This window comes from Perna viridis, chromosome 1 (genome assembly GCF_037379345.1).
Source record: "Perna viridis isolate PV_CMFRI_1.1 ecotype Kerala chromosome 1, ASM3737934v1, whole genome shotgun sequence".
NCBI lineage: Eukaryota > Metazoa > Mollusca > Bivalvia > Mytilida > Mytilidae > Perna > Perna viridis.
In genome coordinates this window covers 70,970,573-70,993,636 of record NC_142445.1, presented here as the reverse complement: position 1 = coordinate 70,993,636, position 23,064 = coordinate 70,970,573, and the positions used below count along the sequence as shown (strand labels likewise).

Genomic DNA, 23,064 nt, shown 5'->3' with positions numbered 1-23,064 from the left:
AAAACAAAAAAAAACCACACTGCTTTGTACTAGTCCGACAAACTGAGCCAGATTTTTAGCACACTGAAGCAACAGCCCTGAGGTAGGAATGCCATCCCACTGGACCACTCTGACACATTATTCTGACTACGAGCGAACAAGTTGTCATCCCATCCCCTTAAATAAGGAGTGCTATCAAGATTGTCATGCGTAGCCATATGTCTCCCACCGCCGCAAAAAAAGTTGAAGTGTAAAAGCCCCATGACTCCTGTAAAATTTAAAACTTGTCAAAACAAAATTGTGGGCCAATATGATCAACTATATATGACTATCAATACTACAAAATTTGAACAAAATTAGTTGAACAGTTTCTAAGGAGTCGTGGCCACAAAGTGTTTCTATAGTGTAACATGTAAAAAATCAACAAAGTCCCATAACTCCTGTAAAATTTGCCGAATCAAATCTGCAGTGAACAAAATCCGTTGAGTGTTTCTAAGAAATTGCAGCCACAAAGTGTTACTATAGTGTAACATGTAAAAAAATCATAGAAGTCCCATAACTCCTATAATATTTGCTGAATGAAATCTGCCCTGTAATATGATTAACTACATAAGATTATTAACAGTGCCACAAAATTTGAAAAAAAAAAAAACAACTGTTCAGCGGTCTCAGAAGAGTTGTATCCACAAAATGTTCCTATAGTGAACCATTTAAAAAATCTACAAAGTAACATAACTCCTGTAAAATTTGCCGAATCAAAAAGGGGGGTTAAACATGATCAATTACAAACTAACAACCGCACAAAGTTTGAACAAAATCTATTCAATGGTCTCTTAGGAGTTGCATCCACAAGGTTCAGATGTATGGACAGACTGACACTGGTATTTCTAGTGCATTCCACATTGTAGCAAGGGACAAAAAGCAGTAACTACCAATTCTAAAGTGTTATTTGTGAATCAGCTGGGAATCCAACCCACAACTTCCAACACTCAAGGGGAGCACACTACCCTGAGGCTGTTCAGACTAAAGGAACAGGAAAGGGAGTATAACCATATCAAAGTAACAAAATAAATCATGAAAATAGTATAATTAAACTTCATATCACAAAATAAATAACAATTGTTCATCAGCATGCTATCATGACAAAAATATGAAATAAGTCCAAAACTTGTTTTAACTGATAAATCAATTTTCAGTGATCAGTAGCATCAAGTTTCAAGTTATGGTAGAATCAATACAATCAACCTCACTGTGTATCATCAATAAGGGCAATATTTTGATATTGTTAAATATTATGATCTCTATGAAATTCTTAATAGTTCAGCATTATTGAGCAATACTGTCCATTTTGTATACTATCTTGGTATTTTAGCCAAGCCCCCCAATTATGGAACTACTACAATGGTATCTAAATACACTAAAAGCATGCATGTTTATTACAAATGATGCTATTATTTGACAATGTTGACAGTATTAATACATGTTAAAAAAATGATTTCAGATCAGAAAAAAATTCTTGTAATTCATTTTTTTTTTATTTTATGGTGTTTTTTTTTTTATCAAAGTATGAGAATTGTTTTCAATTGTTGGTTGGGAAATAAATACTGTGATGGTCCAAGCTCTCTTTAAAAAACAAAAATCAATAAATTCTCAGTATAAAGTTTTATTTGATTGTATTGTAAGATGGTGATAAATGAATTCTGTGTTCAGTGAAATAGAGGATCTATCAAAAATATTTGATAACATTATGTGGAGGGTAAAAAGTTATTCATGAATTCAGAAGTCAAAAGGTAACAACTTTAAAATCTAATCTCATATTTAACAATGACTATACTTTCACATTTAGTTTCTAAATATTACAATTACATCAATTAAAAACAAGAGGCTTCCAGGAGTCTGAATTGCCCACCTGGTTGAATTTTGCCCTTCAAAGGCAATAAATTTAACAAGAAGTTGTCCAACAATTTTGACTCAAGACATATTTGGTAGGGCTTATCATAAGGATCATTTCAACAAATGAAAGTTTCTTTTAATGTATCATGGTTTTCAAGATATTGACTGAAAACTGTTAAAAAAAAAGTCATCTTTCCCATTTCAAGGGCAATAACTATTACAAGGAGTCATCTGACAACTTTTATCCCTGAAGACTTTTGTAGTCCTAATAATAAGGATTATTTCAGCTATTGAAAGAATTTGGCTAAACCTAACAGTTTTGGAGATATATGCAAAAAACTACTGTCTGACCCCTATGTTCTATTTTTAGTAATGGCTGCCATGTTTTTTGACGGATCAAAAATCTCCTTATCAATTCTATGCAGGATACACCAATAAACATTTGTACCAAGTTTGGTTTCCATTGATCAAATAATGTCAGAGGAGAAGATTTTTGAAAGAAATAACATTAAAAATAGCAAAAATCGTTGAAAAAGGGCAATATCTCCAACATGACTCAACATTTTACAACCAGATTTTGACCAGAGATAGATCTCATCATGCTGAACACTTTAACTCAATCAAAATTTAGCTAAACCTAACCGTTTTGGAGATATATGCAAAAATCTGCTGTCTGACCCCTATGTTCTATTTTTAGTAACAGCGGCCATGTTTTTTGACGAATCAAAAATCATCATATCAGTTCTATGCAGGATACCCCAAGAAACTTTCATACCAAGTTTAGTTTCAACTGGTCAAGTAGTGTCAGAGGAGAAGATTTTGGAAAGAAATACCATTAAAAATAGCAAAAATCGTTGAAAAAGGGCAATAACCAACATGGCTTAACGAATTAAAACCAAAATTTGACCAGAGATAGATCTTATCATGATGAACACTTCTACGTATGTCAGAATTTAGCTAAACCTCATGTCAGAATTTTTAATGGTTTTGGAAATATATGTGAAAAACCACTGTCTGACCCCTATATTCTATTTTTAGTAATGGCCGTCATAAAAAATTTCCACTTCAGTTCTGTGCAGGATACCCCAAAGAACATTTATACTAAGTTTGGTTCTAATCAATCAAGTAGCTTCAGAGGAGAAGAGTTTTGTATAATTGTTAACGACAACGACAACGGACACCAAGTGATGGCAAAAGCTCATCACAGACATTTCAACATTCAAAATAATTAAGAAAAGGGGGCATAACTCATGAAAGGTAAATACGGTATAGCATTGGAACTTATTGTTAACTTAAAATTTTAAAGCATCACATTACGGTTGAATAGATCAAGTTGAATGGTTCTGTTATTATCAATGAAACAGACAAGTAAACAAACCTATAAATATACAGACATGAGTATCATTATGTAGTCCTGACTTTTATAGTAATGCACTAATAACAGCACCATTTAAAACATGTAGTACTCTTCTGAAAGTGTAAGAAATATAACAAACACAATAATTAAATGTGCAAAACATTCTTAACATCACAAAAAATACACTATTGAGTTTTAATCTCACAGCTATTACATTTCAGCATAGCATTAAAAAATACTGATAACTTGAAATGAAAACACAATACATAAAAATATCATAAAACATAAGATCAACATGTTTGAGATGTATGATCATTGTTCACTGGTAATTTCTTCCCTGTTTAAATGTCAACCAGTTCCAATATTGGAATGTAGCCAGATAAGCCATCCACCAGTGAGGCTGTGTAATATAATTCTGGCAGTTAAATACCAACCAATGGAATCACTTGACCAATGGTGTGTACTCTCCTGGTTGGTCAGCATCCCTTTAAAAAAAGAATGGAAAATCATGGAAGTGTTATACGAGACCTTATATTTCAATGGAAAGACTAATGTAATGCTCTGTTAAGGCCAAAGTGTATTTGATGAACAATACACATTTTTATCAGTTTATCAACTGAACTAACTAAACAGTTTTAGTTTAAACATATTTTATTTGTCAAATAACAAGAAGTATTAAACGCAAGTAAATTCATACTTATGAAGTCTTCTCCACAATACAGTGTATAACAGAAGTACATAAATCAAGGTAAAAGAACATTCATTTTCTACTATAAATTCATAAGAGAAATATATAAAAAAGGGTCAAATGTTGAAGTTTTGTTTTTGAGACTTATGATTACACAATAAGAAATCGTTTGGATCGCCTAATATATTCAAATACCATGCCTAATTGTTGCTGGAATGAAAAAATGAAAGAATTATTTGTAAAAGAGAGTTGACAATAAGGTAGAATAATCTCATCTCATTTGCGTGTACTTTGGACCTTAGCAGGAGTGAGTCTACATAAATATTCAGGTGCATCTTGATTTTGTATTTTATAAAACATTTGTAACCTTCTAAACATATGTCTACCAGCCAAAGATTCCCACCCAATTTCGGAATACAAAGTTTTTTAATTTAGTAAATTCTGGTAATCCTGCAACAATTCTTGCTGCTTTCAACTGCAGTTGTTCTAGATTAGAAGCATTTCCAGAACCACAGTTATCCCAGATTTCAGAAGCATATTAAAACAACTCTTATCATAGAGATATTTTACCTGTTACAACAACACCAACATGATAAGAATCCACAACCTCCATGATCCTCTCCTCTATACAAAGCTGATGAAGGGGGGTCCTGACATTGGTCTATAAACTCATGTAAATCACTCTTTGGGAATCCATGCTCATAGTATTCCTAAAACATGTAATTCATAACATCATATGGTGTATCCATCTGCACCATGAGAACTGTTTTGTTCAATGTGTCATAGTTTTCCCTTCCTATTTCATCTAACCTGGACTTGACTTTTTATGAGCAACTTGGCAGTGTTTCTAGAAAAGCAGAGGGATGCTAACCTTACTGGCACACCTGGTTCATGCTCCCAGTTTTTAGTGGAGTCAGAGTTGTTCATTTGTATTATTTTTGTTATTTCATGTTCTTTGTTGTGTGCGTCTGTTTTCCATATCTGGTCTTTGCCTCTAGATTACATTCTTTCGATTTCTGCTAGAATCTTGATTCCCTTGATTACTCATTGATTTCTGCTAGAATCTTGGTTCCCTTGGTTACTCATTGATTTCTGCTAGAATCTTGGTTCCCTTGACTTTTTGATATCAATATCTATTTCAATAAAAAAACAAAATAAACTAGAAATCATTGAGATGGAATCCATTTCTGTTGGTCATGCTGTGGCAATTAAGCCTTATATACCAAATGGATTTAGGTGATCTACCTACATGCCAAATATCAAAATCCTACATTGAAAGACAAATAAGTCACAGCCTAGACAAGAGTTTGTCACAGAAAAACAGGTATCAAGGACATAGGCCATAATCCATGGTGACACTTTGTCTGTAGGTGATCTACCCACATGCCAAATACATCGAGAGACAAAAAAAGATACAGCCCAGACACAAGTTTGCCACCAATAAACAGAAATTTGAGCTTGAGTTCAAAGTTCAAGATCATAGGACACAGTCTATGGTATGTCTTTAGGTGATCTACCCACTTTTCATGGTGGGGCCCTAACAGTACAAAATTACACTTAACACCACAACTTGATCAGACTTCACCCAGATGCATCTTTTTAGCTCACCTGGCCAGAGGCCATGTGAGCTATTGCCATCAATTGTCATCATCATTGTCAACAATTTTTTCAAACATGTTCTCCTCTGAAACTACTAAATAGATTTGGACGAAACTTGATTGTTCCTTAGAGTGTCCTGCATAAAATAACAGTTTGGATTTTTGATCTGTTAAATAGATGGCCACTGTTACTAAAAATAGAACATAGGGGTCAGACAGCAGATTTTTGCATATATCTCCATAACCCTTAGTTTTAACCAAATTCTGAAATAGGGTGAAAATATTCAGCATGATGAGATCTCTGGTCAACTTTTGGTGAAAATCTGTTTACCCATATCAGTTATTGCTCTTTTTGGATGTTTTTTGCTGTTTTTGATCTAATTACTTCCAAAAGTCTTCTCAGAAACTACTGTAGCCAGCATTCCACAGTATAATAGAACTGTCTAATTTTGGTCTTGTAATCTGATGCTTTGTGACATTTAACACTTTAAAAAATTGTCAAGCATCTGTAAGTATATATATTTGGAAATTTTTATTTCAGAATGCAGTGAAAATTTTCTAGAAAAAAATTACCCACAACAAATAGGAATGAAGCCAGATTGTCCCTTCATTGAAAATATATGAAACTTTTAAAAGTCCCCTTTTTCAGAAAATATTTTATCTACAATAGAATCTTCATTTTTAATCACTATATCAACCACCTGTTTCCATTAATGTCATTTTTCATCCCTAGCCAACCAAAATTGTGGAGTGCTGGCTGTACAGAATTAAATGTAAGTTAGTACTATTGTTTTTCAGGGTATACTAAACAAAACGACTGTTTGGATTTAAGACTGGTGAAAAAAGATGGCCACTGTTACTAATAACAGAACATAGACGTCAGACAGTAGTTTTTTGCATATCATATCTCAAAAACCGTCAGGCTTAGCCAAACTCTTTCATTTGCAAAGCTCATTTCCCTAATGTCACATATAAATACCAACATGAATCTTTAAAACCCAAGTCATTCAGATGGACATGCAAAATATGAGGCATAGAATGGCATCACAAGATAAAGCATACATGTGTGAAGTTTCAATTTTCATCAAATTTCATTCAGTAGTTAGGCAGGAGTTACAGATGAAAACGGAGGAGAGATGACAGTGGGTATAAATATCTTCTTTCATCATTGTTGTTTAATTCCAGTATTTTTAAGTTATATGTGAAATAACTAGCTTTAGAACAGACAATTTTGAGTACTTAAATTTAATTTCAAATTATAAATGAAAATGCTTAACCAAACACACACTGCAACAAACATACTGCATACTTCTATACGCACATTGGAATAATATTCTTTGCAAGTGTGGGGGAGAGGGGTTATTAAATAACTCCCTTCATAAAATATACCCTTATAAAATGTTTTAGATAAAAGAAATATACTCACTTTGATTGTTTCATAAGTATCCAATATAACAGCAATGAATAAATTAAGTACAGCATAAATAAATAATGATATAAATATATACAGATAGGCCCGGCTAAAATACCAGATCACATTGTTCTTAGTCACAGTGGCAGAGAATGTCACAAACATGTCATCTCCATTAATCAATGAATATAAACACTCAGAGGATGTGCTCAGAAGACGAAACTGAAAAAAGAAATTAAAAAATTGTACAGATATAAGATGAATCTAGTAACAAGTAAACAAGTAACAAATGAAAAAAATACAATTTCATCAAAACTTCTAACTTTGAAGGATTAAAAAGGAAAAGGGGAGCCAAGATACCTCATAAATGGAGTTTCTTCATATTTAAATTAAATGAGTGTTACATTTTACAGACAAATCTGTACTGCAGTATATAACATAAGTCAAATTGGTCGTACACACCAAACTCACCTTAACATTGGAAAAATAAGCTTAAAATAACTACGCTTACCAATATACAGTTTGGACCTGGCACATAAACTCACCTTAATATAGTATAGACTGAGCACATAACTCGCTGTAACATGGTATCGATCAAGCACATTAACTCAATGTAACATGGTATCGATCAAGCACATTAACTCGCTGTAACATGGTATCGATCAAGCACATTAACTCGCTGTAACATGGTATTAAAGGACTTAATAGCACATAAACTTAACTTAACATGGTATCGACCAAGCACTTTTGTTCACCATAACATGGTATGGACCAAGCACTTTTGTTCACCACAACATGGTATAGACCAAGCACTTTTGTTCACCACAACATGGTATGGACCAAGCACTTTTGTTCACCACAACATGGTATGGACCAAGCACTTTTGTTCACCACAACATGGTATAGACCAAGCACTTTTGTTCACCACAACATGGTATGGACCAAGCACTTTTGTTCACCACAACATGGTATGGACTAAGCACTTTTACTCACCATAACGTGGTATAGACCAAACACTTTTGTTCACCACAACATGGTATGGACCAAGCACTTTTACTCACCATAACATGGAATAGACCAAGCACTTTTGTTCACCACAACATGGTATGGACCAAGCACTTTAACCCACCATAACATGGTATGGACCAAGCACTTTTACTCACCATAACATGGTATGGACCAAGGACTTAATCTTAGATTAATTTGGTACAGACTAGGGACAAATTCACCTTGACATGATAAGGACTTAACACATTTACTCACCTTTACATGGTATGGACCAAGCACTACCCATCCACAGAACATGAATCCTACATACAACATCAGAGCACCAACTAAAAACCGTATCATGTTTGGGAAAGCTTTCTTTAGCACTAAACTTAGTATCTGTAATAATAAAAGGAGTGTTATCAGAGAAACTTAGCATCTGTAATATTGTTATCAGAGAAACTTAGCATCTGTAATAATAAAAGGAGTGTTATCAGAGAAACTCAGCATCTGTAATAATAAAAGGAGTGTTATCAGAGAAACTTAGCATCTGTAATAATAAAAGGAGTGTTGTCAGAGAAACTTAGCATCTGTAATATTGTTATCAGAGAAACTTAGCATCTGTAATAATAAAAGGAGTGTTATCAGAGAAACTTAGCATCTGTAATATTGTTATCAGATAAATCTCTTAATGACATAATGCAGTTATATTAGTGCTTTGACTCTTCAGTTGTATTAGTGCTTTGAAGAGTGTAACTTACTACAATTGTACAAACCTTGAAAAGTTGGAAAAAGTATGGACTCCACCTTCAAACTTGATACATTTTGATAATGATTTTTGACACAGCATTAGATTCCAACTAGGAAAGTATTAGCAATAAAATAAACTTTAAAACTTGGGATTAGACATATAACTATCACTATATACACCCCACTTTGCAAATGGGGTATGAAAAATAAACAATTAAAACAAGGTTGATAAAAATGTGATCTAGCCTAGATCTTTGGTCCTAGAGATTATTGACATAACACTATAAACTAATCAAAATAATCCTTTTTATGACACGCAACCCTTAATTACAAATAAATAGAAATTCATTTCAAGTTATTACAAAGAAACAAGGAAACAGTTCCTTCACAGTCACAACCCCCAACAGCAACCCCAGACTAAATTTAGTGTTATGGAACCTTGTGTTATAATACTAGAGAGATCCATACACTTACACTAAGGTTGTATAACTAAATTTGATTAATAATTGCTTCTGATCTCCTTTTTTTTTTGGCCCCTATTTTGAAACAGTTCATCATGTAATATGAAAATTTATAATACAATATCACACAGACCCATACTTTTACTTTTGCCAATGTTATGAAATCAAAAAATGTTTGTTTTTTGGTCCTTTCAAGCCCCTTCTTCCTAAGTGATTCAAGTTATAACCCCAAAATCAATTTCTGTCTGGCCTTTGTTTTGGTAAAGAACCTTGTCGTACGATTTCATTGAGATCTGTACACTCCTACTTCTGTTACATATCAAATTTAATGAAATTGTTGTTTTTTATCCTGTTTTCGTCCCAAATTTCTAAATGAGTTGGGCTATAACCCAAAATATTTTATACCAACCTTCCTTCTATGGTATGAAACCTTTGAATAAAATTTAATCTAGATCCATTGACTAATATTCAACTTAGCACATTAAAACCAAGAGTCTATTGATGTACAAACCAATAACAACAGTATCGTACCGTCACATGACTGCAAAATTTTTGCAGTTGTATATAAATGAAAACTTATATTCACTACATGATTGTTAAAGTAACCATTGTATCAAAAATCTTTACAGAATATATACCAATGTCTTTGATAGGTGTAATCTTATTTTTAAAAGTTCTTACATTGAATGTTTGAAAGAATCCAAGGTAACGAAGCACACCAAGCCACACCAATATACTTCCTGTTCCCAAAAAGAGGCTGCAGTTATCATAGTTCTCTGAAGTACTTTCAGCATTCTGAAAAAAAGCATTGATAGTGTTTATAAAAAAAAAATATTAATATGTACGATTTTGCTTCTATGGGTCTAATTAATTTTTAACATTATCATATCATTAAAGAATTCATGAGATAATGTTTTATACTGACTTTCAATTTTTCAATGTACTATTAAGTAGTCTTCATAAATGAAATTATCCTAATCATATTTTTGACAGAGCATTGATAATATAAAGTTTGACCCAAATCATGCTGTCTAGAGTACAAATTTGACTTGTTCTAATAAAAAAAATAAAATAATTTAAAGTTCATGCATCATCAGCAAATGCTGAAAGCCAACTACTTCAGTTCCAAGAAGCTAAACCCTCTTGGCTCCAATTAAGCCCATCTGCTTTCCATGTAGGAAGGTTTACATATAATAGTGTATAAGAGTTATTCCCCCTATGAGGTCAATTCATGCATTCTTACCATTATCTACAGTAAAATAAAACAAAATACAATAAGATCTTTTGACATTTGAAATAATAATTTGATCTTTTTTCAATATACATATCTCTGATTGGCATAAAAATTAAAATGATGGACTATCTTAAAATAGAACAGTAAACAAAAGACCAGATTGTTAATTGATTATAAATGAGATTTCCAATTTTTATCACAGAACAGTACTTTTTTGGTCTCCTTTAATAGCCAGATTTCAAAATACTGGTCTACAGCAATATAATAGTAGGCAGTCAATAAATGGGGTTGTTGATATCATTTCTATTATACAACAGTGTACCCACTATATATATTTATCAAATACTAGAAGAAAAATATAATTTGTTTTGTAAATGTATAATAAGTGATTGTTTACAATCATTATGTTTAAAACCACATAAACTTACAAACCATTGCAAAACATGGAAAATTATTATCATTATACTGAAGTTATGAAGATCATAGAAGTTTTTCACAACTTGAATAATTTAAACTGAAAATGAACAATTTGACTTTTTCTGTTTACTGACACCATGGAGGCAAATTACTCACACATGTAAACAATACACATACACTTTTGTAGTAAATTACAAATATGATTTCAAAGTACACATTCCCAGCTATATTTTGACTACTTTTCATCAACATGCACACAAATTATGCAATTACAATGCATAGATCTAGGTTCACTGTGTTTTGAAACTACATAGAAAAATGGCCATTTGATCCAGAAGTGGTAAGTGAGACCTCCCTTGAAAACAAAGAGAGACAAAATGTCTACATCAATGGAAAAAAGACATACTCTCAAACATTACCAAGAATATATATATTCTGCATTATCACTGGTCAAAATAACCTAATCAAACCCCATACATGACTGCTGTAATTTCATGCATGTGAAAGAAGATGATAACAGAGTTATGTTGTAAACAGTGTTTTCAATGGCTGATTATGTCATAATTGTGCTTTTTCTAATACGCTACCTTTTTCTAGCAGATCTTTCATCAATGAAGTAGCATGTTACTTTTGATAAATAATAAACACGAAAACAGTGATCTAATTTAAGGGGAAATACTTGCTAAATGCAAGATGAAAATCAATTTTTCTCGTAAAAATTATTTCCACTTGCTAAAATTTGCTAGTGGAATTCTGTATGTCATTTAGGTAAAGTCCAGAAATAACCAAAAAAACTTAATTTTAATGAGTGTAAATTTTCATTACATGCTAAATTTAGCTAGTGGAAAAAATTCTGAAATTCAATCCTGAAAAACATAGTCTACATCTAGATATGTATTATTTTTAGAAATAAATTGCTGAAAAAAGTATTCTGTTACTTTTAAAAAGTACCATCCTACATTTAGAAATTAACATGTTACTGCCATTCAGTGAGTTTTAAAACACTAAAGAAGCTGCTCAGTTTGTAAAGCTACATCTATTTTCCTCATTAAAAAATTAATCTTCAAAAACCCATCACAATTTTGCATGATTTGACTGATATTAACTTGAAAATTTTAATCTGAAAAGTTTGGGTTGAATGCTTTGGGTACAAAAATCGAAAGTAACATACTACTTTAAAATTACATGTAATGATTTAATGCAATTATGACAATTACAGTCATTGATACAGTATACTGATGGCATCACATATGCCATTTGTCCAGATCATTGAAGGTCAGATTAGTTGATGTCCAAGGTTATCAGCCATTTTCTTACTAAAAATAGATCATAGGGAGGACTTTATGTATGTGATTGTGATAATGACGATGATAGTGATGATGGGGGCTTTAATTTTTGATTTCTCTAGGAGTCTTGCATGGATGAAATGCATGTGTTACCAGCACCATAACATATAAACCTCACCTCCTCAGCCCGATTATAAGCTATCACACCAAACTGTACAATTAACATTAAAGTAGAAATAATGAAGGTTAGTAACTCAGCAATTCGATAAGGTATAAAGTAAATAAAAATCTTCCATAAACTGGACTATAGTTTTAGGCATAGTATAAGGAAAGGATTAAAATACACTGCATAGTCATAAGTGGACAAAGGAATAAAACATCAATAATGATTTGAACTGAGACAAGTTAGATGCAAATATCAGGCAGTTACACTGCAAGAACTCGCATAAAAATCATAGAAATTAAGTAATTACTCAATCCTAGTAAAGTAACATCTTTATTATAATTTCCACCACAAACTTCTTTAAAAAGTTTAAATTGGTATAAAGAATTTAGTGACATCATACCTTGTTTTCTATCTGTATCTTGAAGGAACTACCAACAATTGTCAGGATATCATTAACAACAATAGCCACATACCACAGGTTTAGAAACTCACACCTATCACCCGAGGACAACTCTTTTCTATAAACTTTTTTGAAGTGCTCAATTGTGTCCTGCAAAATATGAATAATATATAATGAGAATAGGTCTGATGTATATGTCTAAGAGACAAATTAACCCCACCGGCCATACCTGTTTTTTTTACTAACTTAATTTGCTCTTTGCGAGAGAAGTAACCTTTCATTCATTCCTATAACTTTTCCCAGTCAGTGTAAGCAGTTTTTACTGTAAAAAATAAGTTCATAGTGAATGATACATTTCCAACCTGAAAATTTACATGAAAACCACAGGAACTTGCTTCTGTTTGGGTTATGACTTAACTGTCTTTAAAGATAAAGGTTTTTTGGAGTTCACACAATCTCAAGACTCTGTTTACAGGTAGGTACCAAGGGTGGTGGTCTTTTGACCCAAAGGTCAAGATTGGGATTTTTATTGCTTTATTAATGTATTACATTGTTTCCAGATCTATATTTTTGTGTTTACATGAACTTTCCTTCCAACATTTAAGTAAGTAGCAAATGGCACCAGAATTCTACATTCATAAGATTTTAGACTACCATGATTATTTTATCCTAATCCATAGACAAACATTTTGAGATATATATGGAACTTTCATCAAAATGAAAATTACTTCAGTGTCAGTGTTTGATAATTGTATTTGCGAGAAAAAAAAAAAAACCCCAAAAAAAACAAAAAAAACAGGTATGGCCTGAATTTATCTTCCAAAGCTTGGAATTGCAAAAACAGCATTGAAGAATTGGGTCACATTTTAAAAATTTCATTAGTGGATAGATGCTTCTTTCTGGCCATTGATTGGTTGGTTTATTATGATTTAACATCATATGGCAGATATTTAATGAAACTGAGGACAAGAACTATTGACCAATCAAACAGACCCTGCTTTGTACTAGTCCAACATACTGAGCTAGATTTTTATTGTGCTAGCTAACAGAAGCAACAGCCCATGTGTAAGTATGTTACTAATCTCAGACACATTATTTTGAATATTAGCCAACCAGTTGTCACTTTATCCCCTTTAATACCATGTATTTGATGATAAAACAGTAACTACCAATTTTAAAGTCTTTGGTGTAACTTAGCCGGGGATTGAACCCACAGCCCTCTGCACTGAAGGGGTGCATGCTACCCTGAGACCACTGAGGCAGTCCCCAGCTGACAGAACACTATAAATGACCTACCTTTTTCAGCTGATGTCCTCTATACAGAGATCTAAGACACAGCCCTGCGGACAGAACACTAACAATAATGACCAGGATATCATATAGAGTGTAAAATATCTTCTCTAACTTCTCATGTTCTAAAATATATAAAATAAAATGCATTAGTTGGATAAGTCACCTACATGTATCATTGGTGTTTATTAAGGTAGATTTTATCATTGATGAGTTATGGGACCTCCACCATACTGTCCGATTGGGAAATTACCATGTATGTGCACATGACCCACATTTTTGATTTTTTGAAAAATACTCACGATTAAAACTGTAATCTCCACAGCAAGTTTTTTCCTCTAGATTGGTTACTAACTTAATTAACATCTGTCCATCTCTATTTGAATCATCATACACTATCTGAATCAACAGAAAATAAAATGAAATACTGATATAACGTGTGTAATCATTTAACAACTTAGAGAGTAAAAACAATATTATCTGAAATCTTACTATATAGATGTAATCAACACAGATGGAAAAGATGGGCAAGTTTACCAAATGATATCTTCAATAAAGTAACCTGCATTCATATCTTACTATTTCTCTCTGCATATAATCATTAATTAAAACATTATCCCACTACCACATTCAATCACAAATTTTACAAAGGAAAATAAAGCATTGCAGTATTATAAATGTATATTTGTGTACTATTGTATTTCACCTTGCCATGAATATAAATCATTCAGGGGCAACTTTACCTTGCCATGAATGATAAAGCATTCAGGTGCTACTTTTTTCCCCTCAGCATTCAGTCTGTAGGATCTCAGTTTAAACTTTAGTGATAACTTAATAATTCTGAAAATAGCAGATAGAAGATATTGAACTGACAAGCTGACATGTTTAAAACCAGTTATATATATAATAGATTCGATTAGATATTATATGCTTGCTATTAAAACAAGAATTTATAACAATTTACAAAAAAAGTGAAGGTATTTTCAGTAGAATTTATCTATCCTTTAACATTATAACACTTGATATTTAGTAGAGAATCAAATGCTTTGTGTGTAGCAGCTTGATTTGACCATAGAGGCCAAACCCTAAACTGTTTGGTCAAGAATTAACACTTTGTTCATAATTAATGAAAGTCTTATTTGCATTGCAATTGAAAAAAATTCTAAAGCATTTACCTATCATGGTCTTAAAATGAAAAAAAACCTAAATACAATTTGGTTCAACATATCAGAGAACCAGAAGAATTTCCATTTTGTTGAAATAAGTGGGAAGTGCACTCATCAAACAGAGCCTAATACTGAATTAAATGTATAAGTAAACATTAAAACCTCCACAAGTTCCAATTCAAAAACACAGTCCTTAAAGCTGCATTAGTTGCCAAATTTGTTCAGTTTTGATTCAACTGAATTTTGCTGATTCAATGAAATAAGTTTGTAGTAATGCAATTGAAGAAATAAATGCCGATAATACCTACAAAATATTGTGAAAACAACGTTTTTTAATCAAAGAAGATCGATAGCTCTAATCTAATTATTTTTCGTCATTACTTCCCAAGATTGCTGACAGGACAATCACCTGGGTTTAAAATACTTTCACCTTGGTAAAAAAAATAACAATAACGGATACACAGGTAAGTACGTGTCTTGTTTACATTGCATTTCATCTATTTCTTGATTAGTTTTCCAATAAATAATGACAATAACTGACCATATTTGTGCCACATTATATCACAATACGTCAATTACAACAGGATCCTTATGTTATGTTTGAACCTTTTTCTTTTACTGCTTGTCCATCCGTCTTTCTTGCTGTTGATTAAGCACTTCCACCTTACAATCAGATTTTTTTTAAAAGGATCTATTCTTACAGCACATGCATGGATTAAGGTCACCAGAAGTTATGTGCATACAAATTTATCTAGGTGGCCTTTTTGTCTTGCAAGACAATAAATGTATTGACACATATTTCATGTATTTAATGCATTTTATTTGTGGATATCAAATAAAATTATACAGGAAAAGCACAATTTTGTAGAAATAATTCAGTTAAGGCACATTTCAACAGAAACAAAAATTTACTAAAATGACAGCTAATGCAGCTTTAAACTAAAAACACTTAGATTCAGCACTTGAACCACCTTGAAACCTGGGTCCATATCAAAATTCTTAATATTGGGTTAGATTCAGGATATAAAAAAAAACCAAGAAATAATGATTTATATTAATCCTCATTAAAATTAGTCAGGAAATAGGCAAGTTGTAATATATTTTGCTCCTTTTTGGCACCTGATTCCTTAATTCTTTGGACCATAACACCCAAAGCAAATAACAACAACCCCATACCTATATGACCTCACATTAATTGGAATTCAGAGTCATATAAAAAATAAAACAGTTACACATGGCATAACAAAACTCAGTATGTAAGCAGAGGGTATGACCCCATACATTGTTTAATCATACAGTATTTTTTACACCAGTCACAAGTAAGGAATGAAGTTTGTTGTTGTCTTGTCCATACTTTGTATGAAGAGAAAACTACTAAACTATCTAATGATAAACATCAAACTTTAATCTATTTACCTGTGAAACATATAAAGTTTACTTTTATTTTGTAGATAAGTATAAATATCATATTTGTCATCATATTTCTTTGTTGTTGTGTTAAAAACTTGTATTGGATAAATAGGCTCACAATCTACAAAAGTCATTAAACAGCATGTTACAGAACTTTACAAGATTTGTACTTGTTTAATACAGAACCTCTCTCGCCAAAAAGTGCTTATTCAATAACAATAATGAATCAAATAGTTAAATAATTATTTGCAATGAAATCTATTAAGACAGGCTACTAATATCTATAAATATCTTTGTTCTAAGCATGATGAAAAGTTAAGAAATTAAAATGTTTTAAATTTCCTTTTCAAGAAAACCTCCAAAAATGTTTCCACATTGATAAAGACAAAGCAAGTATGTGAATAAAGAAATGGCTAGAAGTTTCTAACATATCTTGTTATTAGAAAAATCTGTATTTAAGAGTGTTTTACATCACTGTTAAATGCACTTCTTGAATCAACAGAATACATGTAAGTACATGTATAAGTTTTAGAGAAGTAATGTTAATATAGGCAATTCATTAGTTACAGCCTTACCATTATATTTTTCTGAGTATTGGCTAAAGGAGCCATTGGGATAAATTATCCCTCCACTGTAATGCTCACTACATAATTTCATAGGCTTTAAATCAGTGCCATTACGATATAGCTGAAACACAGCTAAAGAAAGGTTCTCTGTCTGGTTGTACTGTAAAAACAAAAAACAAAAAAACAAAATGGCATTTAATCAAAAGATTTGTTTATCTACAGTGAATAAGTCTATATTGAAGACAAAACTTTACCAGATTAAACTTAAAAGAAAACAATAAAAAGCTTAGCTGATACAGCTTGTTAGAACAGCAGAAACCCAATCAATTAGGATAAGTACCGACACAACATTAATTCTTTATATGGCTCTGAATTTAGATAGTGATTAAAAGTTTGAGACTGCACAAGATTCTGAGTAAGATGAAAGTGGTCCAAGAACTTCAAAATTTCAACTGAGCCATATGAAAAAGTCCTTCATACAAAGTAAGTTGAAAAAAAAATGTAATATCAAATTCCTTTTTGGCCTCATATTCCTGTATTTTAAGGATATTTAATCCACCACAACAGACCATTTATGGAACCATATAGTACAAATCATAGAGATCCTTACACTAATTCCTTCATTTATTGATTATATTAACTGCAACATACCAGCCTGACATAAGACAAATTATATACATGTGTATGTATAGTTGTAAATTTAATAAAATGCTTGCTTCAGATCTTTTTCAGTCCATTTTATTCAACAGTTGAGGTCATAACCTCAAATAACCAATCAACACCCACCTTTTGAGGTATGGAACCTTTTGGTATAATTTCAAAGATATCCATATACATGTATAATTTTACTCTTTCTATAATCTGGAAAGCAGAAAATGTTTGCTTTTGCCCCTTTTCAAACTATACATCCTAAATCATTCAAGACTCAAACCCTAAAATCAAACAAAGCCTGACTTCTATGGTGTAGAATGTTGTGGTAGTTTCATCATAGAGATTTGTTTAGATATACTTAGTTACATACATTGTAGTTTAATTTTATGAAAAACTTGATTTTGGTCCATATGAGTCACATAAATTCCCTCCATAAATCAATACCAAACTTTTTTGTGATATGAAATCTTGATCAGTCAATATCAATCTAGATTATTCAAGTTATTGCATGAAAACTAAGTGTCTGAAAAAAAGGACAAAAACAAGGAAATAGAAGTTTTTCAGGTCATATAAAAAGAGTGGATAAAAGTTAATAATGACAGTGACAATAAAAATTTTTCAAGCCATAATTGTATATTTGAAATTATGTTGTATCAAATAAATTTGGTAGTTTACAGAAAAAAACCAACCTGACTTGTAGCAAAGTTGAGATAGTCTAACAGATCTGGAAATGTATAAACAGCATACTCCCCTGTTGCTGGTGGATAAGGCATTGTTTCATAAGAATTGTCCCAGTCTTTCAGGTATAGGTGTTTCAATGCTACGTTATTCTTCTCAACATACTCAACAAACAAATTCCTTTCATAACCAAAGAAAACGAGCTGAAACAAATATCACCATATTAAATATAATTCATGCTGTGGTATCAATCAAGTAACTTCTTTTTCACTGTCTGTCAGATATGAACAAACAACAGTCAAAGTTAACGACAATTTGTCAATTCAAAATTACATACAAGTTGATAATTGATGGTGCTTGCTTAGCATAGAAATAAGTACTATACAATTATGACAAAAACAAAAACCTGTAAATGCCTTCATATCCTGGTAAATTAATTTTCCAGCTGTTCATTCATTTAACTATTTTTCAGTAAGATTTATTGAATTGCTAAGAGATTAAAGTTGAAGTACAACTGAAACCCACCTGTATTGTTACTATGACAACTTTTAAAATCTGTAGTATCAGTTTCCATGGACATTTTTTCCTTGCTACTATTTTTTCATGTGGGCCCATGAAGAAAAACTTCAACCTTCTTTTAAGTTTATCCTCTAAATAAGGCGTAGAAGGAACTCTACGGAGTGGTTTGTTAGGATGTCCTTTTCTCCTTTCCTGACCAATAGTTTCATTGTTATCAGGTGACACATTTCCTCCAAGGTTTTCCATATTGTCTGGTTGGTTTATAGATATATTCTGGGAGTTATCTGGAGAACCATGATTATTTCTGGACATGTTCAACAGCTCTGAAAGAAACCATAAGTTCAATTTATTACTTTATATACAGGTTTTATCTTTAGGTCGTTGTTTGATTTCGTTTAATTTAATTATATTTCATTTTTCTCCCTTTACATATTTGATGAGATTACTTCTGTATTTCATTTGTTTCTTGGTTTATCTGTACTCTATATAATAGAACAAAATCTTCCCTTGTTCCCAGTCAGTACAAATAAAACAATTTACACCAACCAAAAAGTGAATTTCACTGTAACCGTCTAATCTGTATAATGTGTTATATGCTTAAGCCTTTTCAAGGAAACAATTTACTTGCCCAAGCCTTTTCAAAGAAACAATTTACTTGCCCCAAGCCTTTTCAAGGAAACAATTTACTTGCCCAAGCCTTTTCAAGGAAACAATTTACTTACCCCAAGCCTTTTCAAGTAAACAATTGACATGCCCAAGCCTTTTCATGGAAACAATTTACTTGCTCAAGCCTTTTCAAGGAAACAATTTACTTGCCTAGCCTTTTCAAAAGTAATCGAGGGAACAAGCTTCTAGCAGTAATGAAAAGAATTTAATCCATGGACAAAGACCAGACATTGAAAACAGACATACACAACAAAGAACAAAAAAGGAAACAATATACTTGCAAAAGCCTTTTCAAGGAAACAATTTACTTGCCCAAGTCTTTTCTCTCTAAGTTCGATAGAGGCTTATTTTTTTCTGTGAAGTATAGCTTTTGATGAAATTAAATGTACCGATATTTTTTTTGCATAAATCTTTACAGTTGAATCCACTCACAATGTATTGTATACATATACCTGTTAATTTCATATTCCTGCAGAACTCAAAACACAAAACATGTTCCTATTCTATCCATGCAAAAATTTCCTCTTATTTGCATACAAAAAAGACTTAAGTTAAAAATATTCTCTTACTTGCATTAATTTGGGTCAACTTACTAAAAACTGTGCCTACACAGGTAAAACAACAACAAATTGATACTTAAATCACCCACTTTTTGTAAGAAACTTGTTTATATGATATCAAAGGGAGCAGTGTACATGTAAAAGGGTACCCTACAGAAGTTCCAAAATTAAGGATCTGTGGGTCAAAAAAAATCTTGCAAGATGGCACACAGGGAGTTTAAGGTAAGTGAATGTTCTTAAACTTCTAGAATACCTAGATATCATGATACCACAACAGAAAATGTGAAGAGTCGGACCGATATACAGCTCTGAGACTAATTAGGGGAAAGAACTTAAATATATACCCACTAATGAGTTGGAAATGAACAGAGACATATATGTATCAAGTCAGTAGAGCAAATGTATGCCAGAAATACTAGAGGTTGTCTGGCAAGCTACTTTCTTTGGAGAATTTCCAAACCCTTTCTCTATCTCATAGACATATACTGGTCAAGGAGTAGTTTTCACCAGTGCAAGTTATTCTTGCCAACCAATATTTCGTCCTTTCCTGTGAAACGAGTTCTTGCCAAACATTTTAAAGTGTCTAATGGATTGCTGATATTTTGCTCTCAAAAATGAGCTATCATATAATGATTTACATTCAAGAACAAAATTTAAGTGAGCAGATTGGCAAGAATTGATTGTGTCTTGAAAACAGCAAGATCTACTCTTTGACCAGTAGATCGTGATGCAGTACTCTAGCCTCTACAAAATTACAAACCAGGAATCATAGATGTAACGGATCTCCTGTACTTGGCGATCGCAATTCTGGCATACCAATAAAAATGTTTTCATAATTATTTAAAAAGAAATGTTTTCTTTCATCAACTTTGTTGTACAATACTGGTATAAAAAATATTCCAGTACATGTATTATATACCAGTATTGTGATTTTTTTCAAAAAATATATTAATTGGTATATAATACTGATGTAGTTGAAATAAATAATTGCAAAATACCAGACCAGACAAAAATGAAATTATATGAATAAAAATATTAACACTTATAACATGTATCTTCCATTAAAAAAAATTTCTAGAGAAGAACATCTTGGTCAAATATGCAACAAAATTGATGGACAAAAACATTTCTTTTTAAATTATAATGAAAACATTTTTATGGGTATGTTTACGAAATAAAATTATTATTTTGTTATTGTTAAGATTTCTATTGCAATGATTAAATGATCATTACAATATCCAGTCATTTATTTTACTACAATGTATTTACTTTCTGTTTTAATTATTATAGTTTACTATTTTAATTCATTTAATTTCAAAGTTCTTTGATGCTCTAAATAATCCTATATCATCTAGATAATTAAGTTAACAGTATCTAATTAAACCTTTTTGATGTCTTTGATCTTCATTATTTTTTCTTTAAAGTTCTTCACCATGTCTTTGATGTCATGTTTAAAGAAAAGTGTTCAGAAAAATACAAGCCATGATGAGTAATTTGAACATAAATTGGCCATCAAATCTGCCATGTCCATCATTCAGTAAACATGGCAAGCTTCTACACAGATCTAGCACTAAAAATTATCTTTAGCAAAGGACCTACTGCAGTTATAAGACTACATGAAGAACCATGCTTTACTAACAGCAGCCTCTAATTGTGTTACATACCACAGATAATGCTTACGCCAATATCATTGCCCATATTGCAGAACAGTATCTTATTTAATTGACTGTGTGAGAATAACTCTGTGATTTCAATAATTGAACTGCTGAACAGTTGAAATATTATAATTTATTACTCATACTTTATGATGTTATATATATCACAATAATAAATAGAAAATATTAATTGTCTTTTACATGTTCAGGTGTCTATTCTATGCAGAGTTACTTTCAGTATACTAGTTTCATACAAATACACATCACAACAGGGTTTGTAAGTCTCGTTCTGGTTTCAGTTTCCCTTCCGGAATTTCTGAACGTATTGAAATCCGAAGACTGATCTGCATTTTATTGCTTACTTCCAGGAAATCGAAACGCTGCAATAACAATGCAAAATCTTCTATTTTATGCTTTTCTTAACATTTTCATAATGTAGAACTAGATATTTGTCATTTTTTATCAGTATGTATCCACACAAAAAAAAATTATGCTTTTAATATTGAATGATGAATTTCCATGCATTTGAATGGTAGACGAGGACCCATTCTCATAAAATCACGGAGTCACGTGACAAGACTTACATAGCCTACTGCAACATGACATGCAAATAAGCAAATTTAGGCAACTGGACAAAATACAAAACACATTCAGAAAAATCTACAAAACGCACTGTTAATTAAATTCACAAACACAATTACAATACCAGTAAGTATACCAGTACTGAACAAAATTTTGAAAAAAAATCACAATACTGGAATAATTTTTATACCAGTATCGTGATTGACAAGTACAGAAATTCCGATATAACCAATAAAGCTGTAAGCTAACTCTCTACAAACTGAGCTAAAGAAGTACACATCAAGCACAGCTAATGCCAATGGTGCAGGGTCTTAAACGCCAGAGAACATGCATGTACCTTGCTCTGGTTTAAGTTTAGTTGAATGTGATCTAATTTTCCTCTCTTCCTCTTCACTGTCAGTGCAAGAATCACTGTCAGACTCAGATAAACGAAAACATTTCTGTCCTGACATTTGAAATATAGAACAATAACATCATAATACAAGGAAGTTTTCTGTAGATTTCAAAAAAACCTTTCTGTCAGCTGACTACTGTCGTAAAATGCGAATTGGGGAAATACTACTTTTACTTCAATAAATAATTATTCACAATAATTCCATGACAAGTTCTGTTGTTAAAAAATATACTATTCTTTTATAAAGATAAAATATTCATTATTAAAGATGTCGAAAAAAGAAACAAATGTTGGTAAATC

General features: G+C 31.8%; 1 protein-coding gene across 3 annotated transcripts; it reads right to left on the bottom strand.

Annotated features, from left to right (window-relative positions):
- Nucleotides 1–1,051: 1,051 nt before the first annotated feature.
- On the bottom strand, nucleotides 1,052–22,918 carry LOC148630232 (mucolipin-3-like). Of its 3 annotated transcripts, none has more exons than XM_088563702.1 (15): nucleotides 22,708–22,918; nucleotides 18,914–19,230; nucleotides 18,400–18,591; nucleotides 17,069–17,219; nucleotides 16,500–16,614; nucleotides 14,661–14,757; nucleotides 14,220–14,316; nucleotides 13,924–14,042; nucleotides 12,628–12,777; nucleotides 12,240–12,272; nucleotides 9,806–9,919; nucleotides 8,190–8,312; nucleotides 6,942–7,148; nucleotides 4,488–4,627; nucleotides 1,052–3,714 (listed from the first exon to the last, which is right to left on the bottom strand). In XM_088563702.1, the coding sequence occupies exons 1-15, from the start codon at nucleotides 22,820–22,822 to the stop codon at nucleotides 3,672–3,674; spliced, it is 2,013 nt and encodes a 670-aa protein (XP_088419828.1). In that variant the 5' UTR covers nucleotides 22,823–22,918; the 3' UTR covers nucleotides 1,052–3,671. The 3 variants fall into 3 exon arrangements, with proteins under 3 accessions (XP_088419828.1, XP_088419846.1, XP_088419835.1); XM_088563720.1 differs by lacking the exon at nucleotides 22,708–22,918 and adding an exon at nucleotides 21,990–22,111; XM_088563709.1 differs by lacking the exon at nucleotides 12,240–12,272.
- Nucleotides 22,919–23,064: the final 146 nt, after the last annotated feature.

Bases quoted from the DNA above. Each gene is read 5' to 3' on its own strand.
- LOC148630232 (XM_088563702.1), bottom strand. From the start codon at position 22,822: ATGTCAGGACAGAAATGTTTTCGTTTATCTGAGTCTGACAGTGATTCT. The intron at 17,220-18,399 runs GTTGGTTTTTTT...TTGTTTTTACAG, and splicing joins TCAACTTTGCTACAAGTCAG to TACAACCAGACAGAGAACCT. The intron at 12,778-13,923 runs GTAGGTCATTTA...CATATTTTGCAG, and splicing joins GAGGACATCAGCTGAAAAAG to GACACAATTGAGCACTTCAA.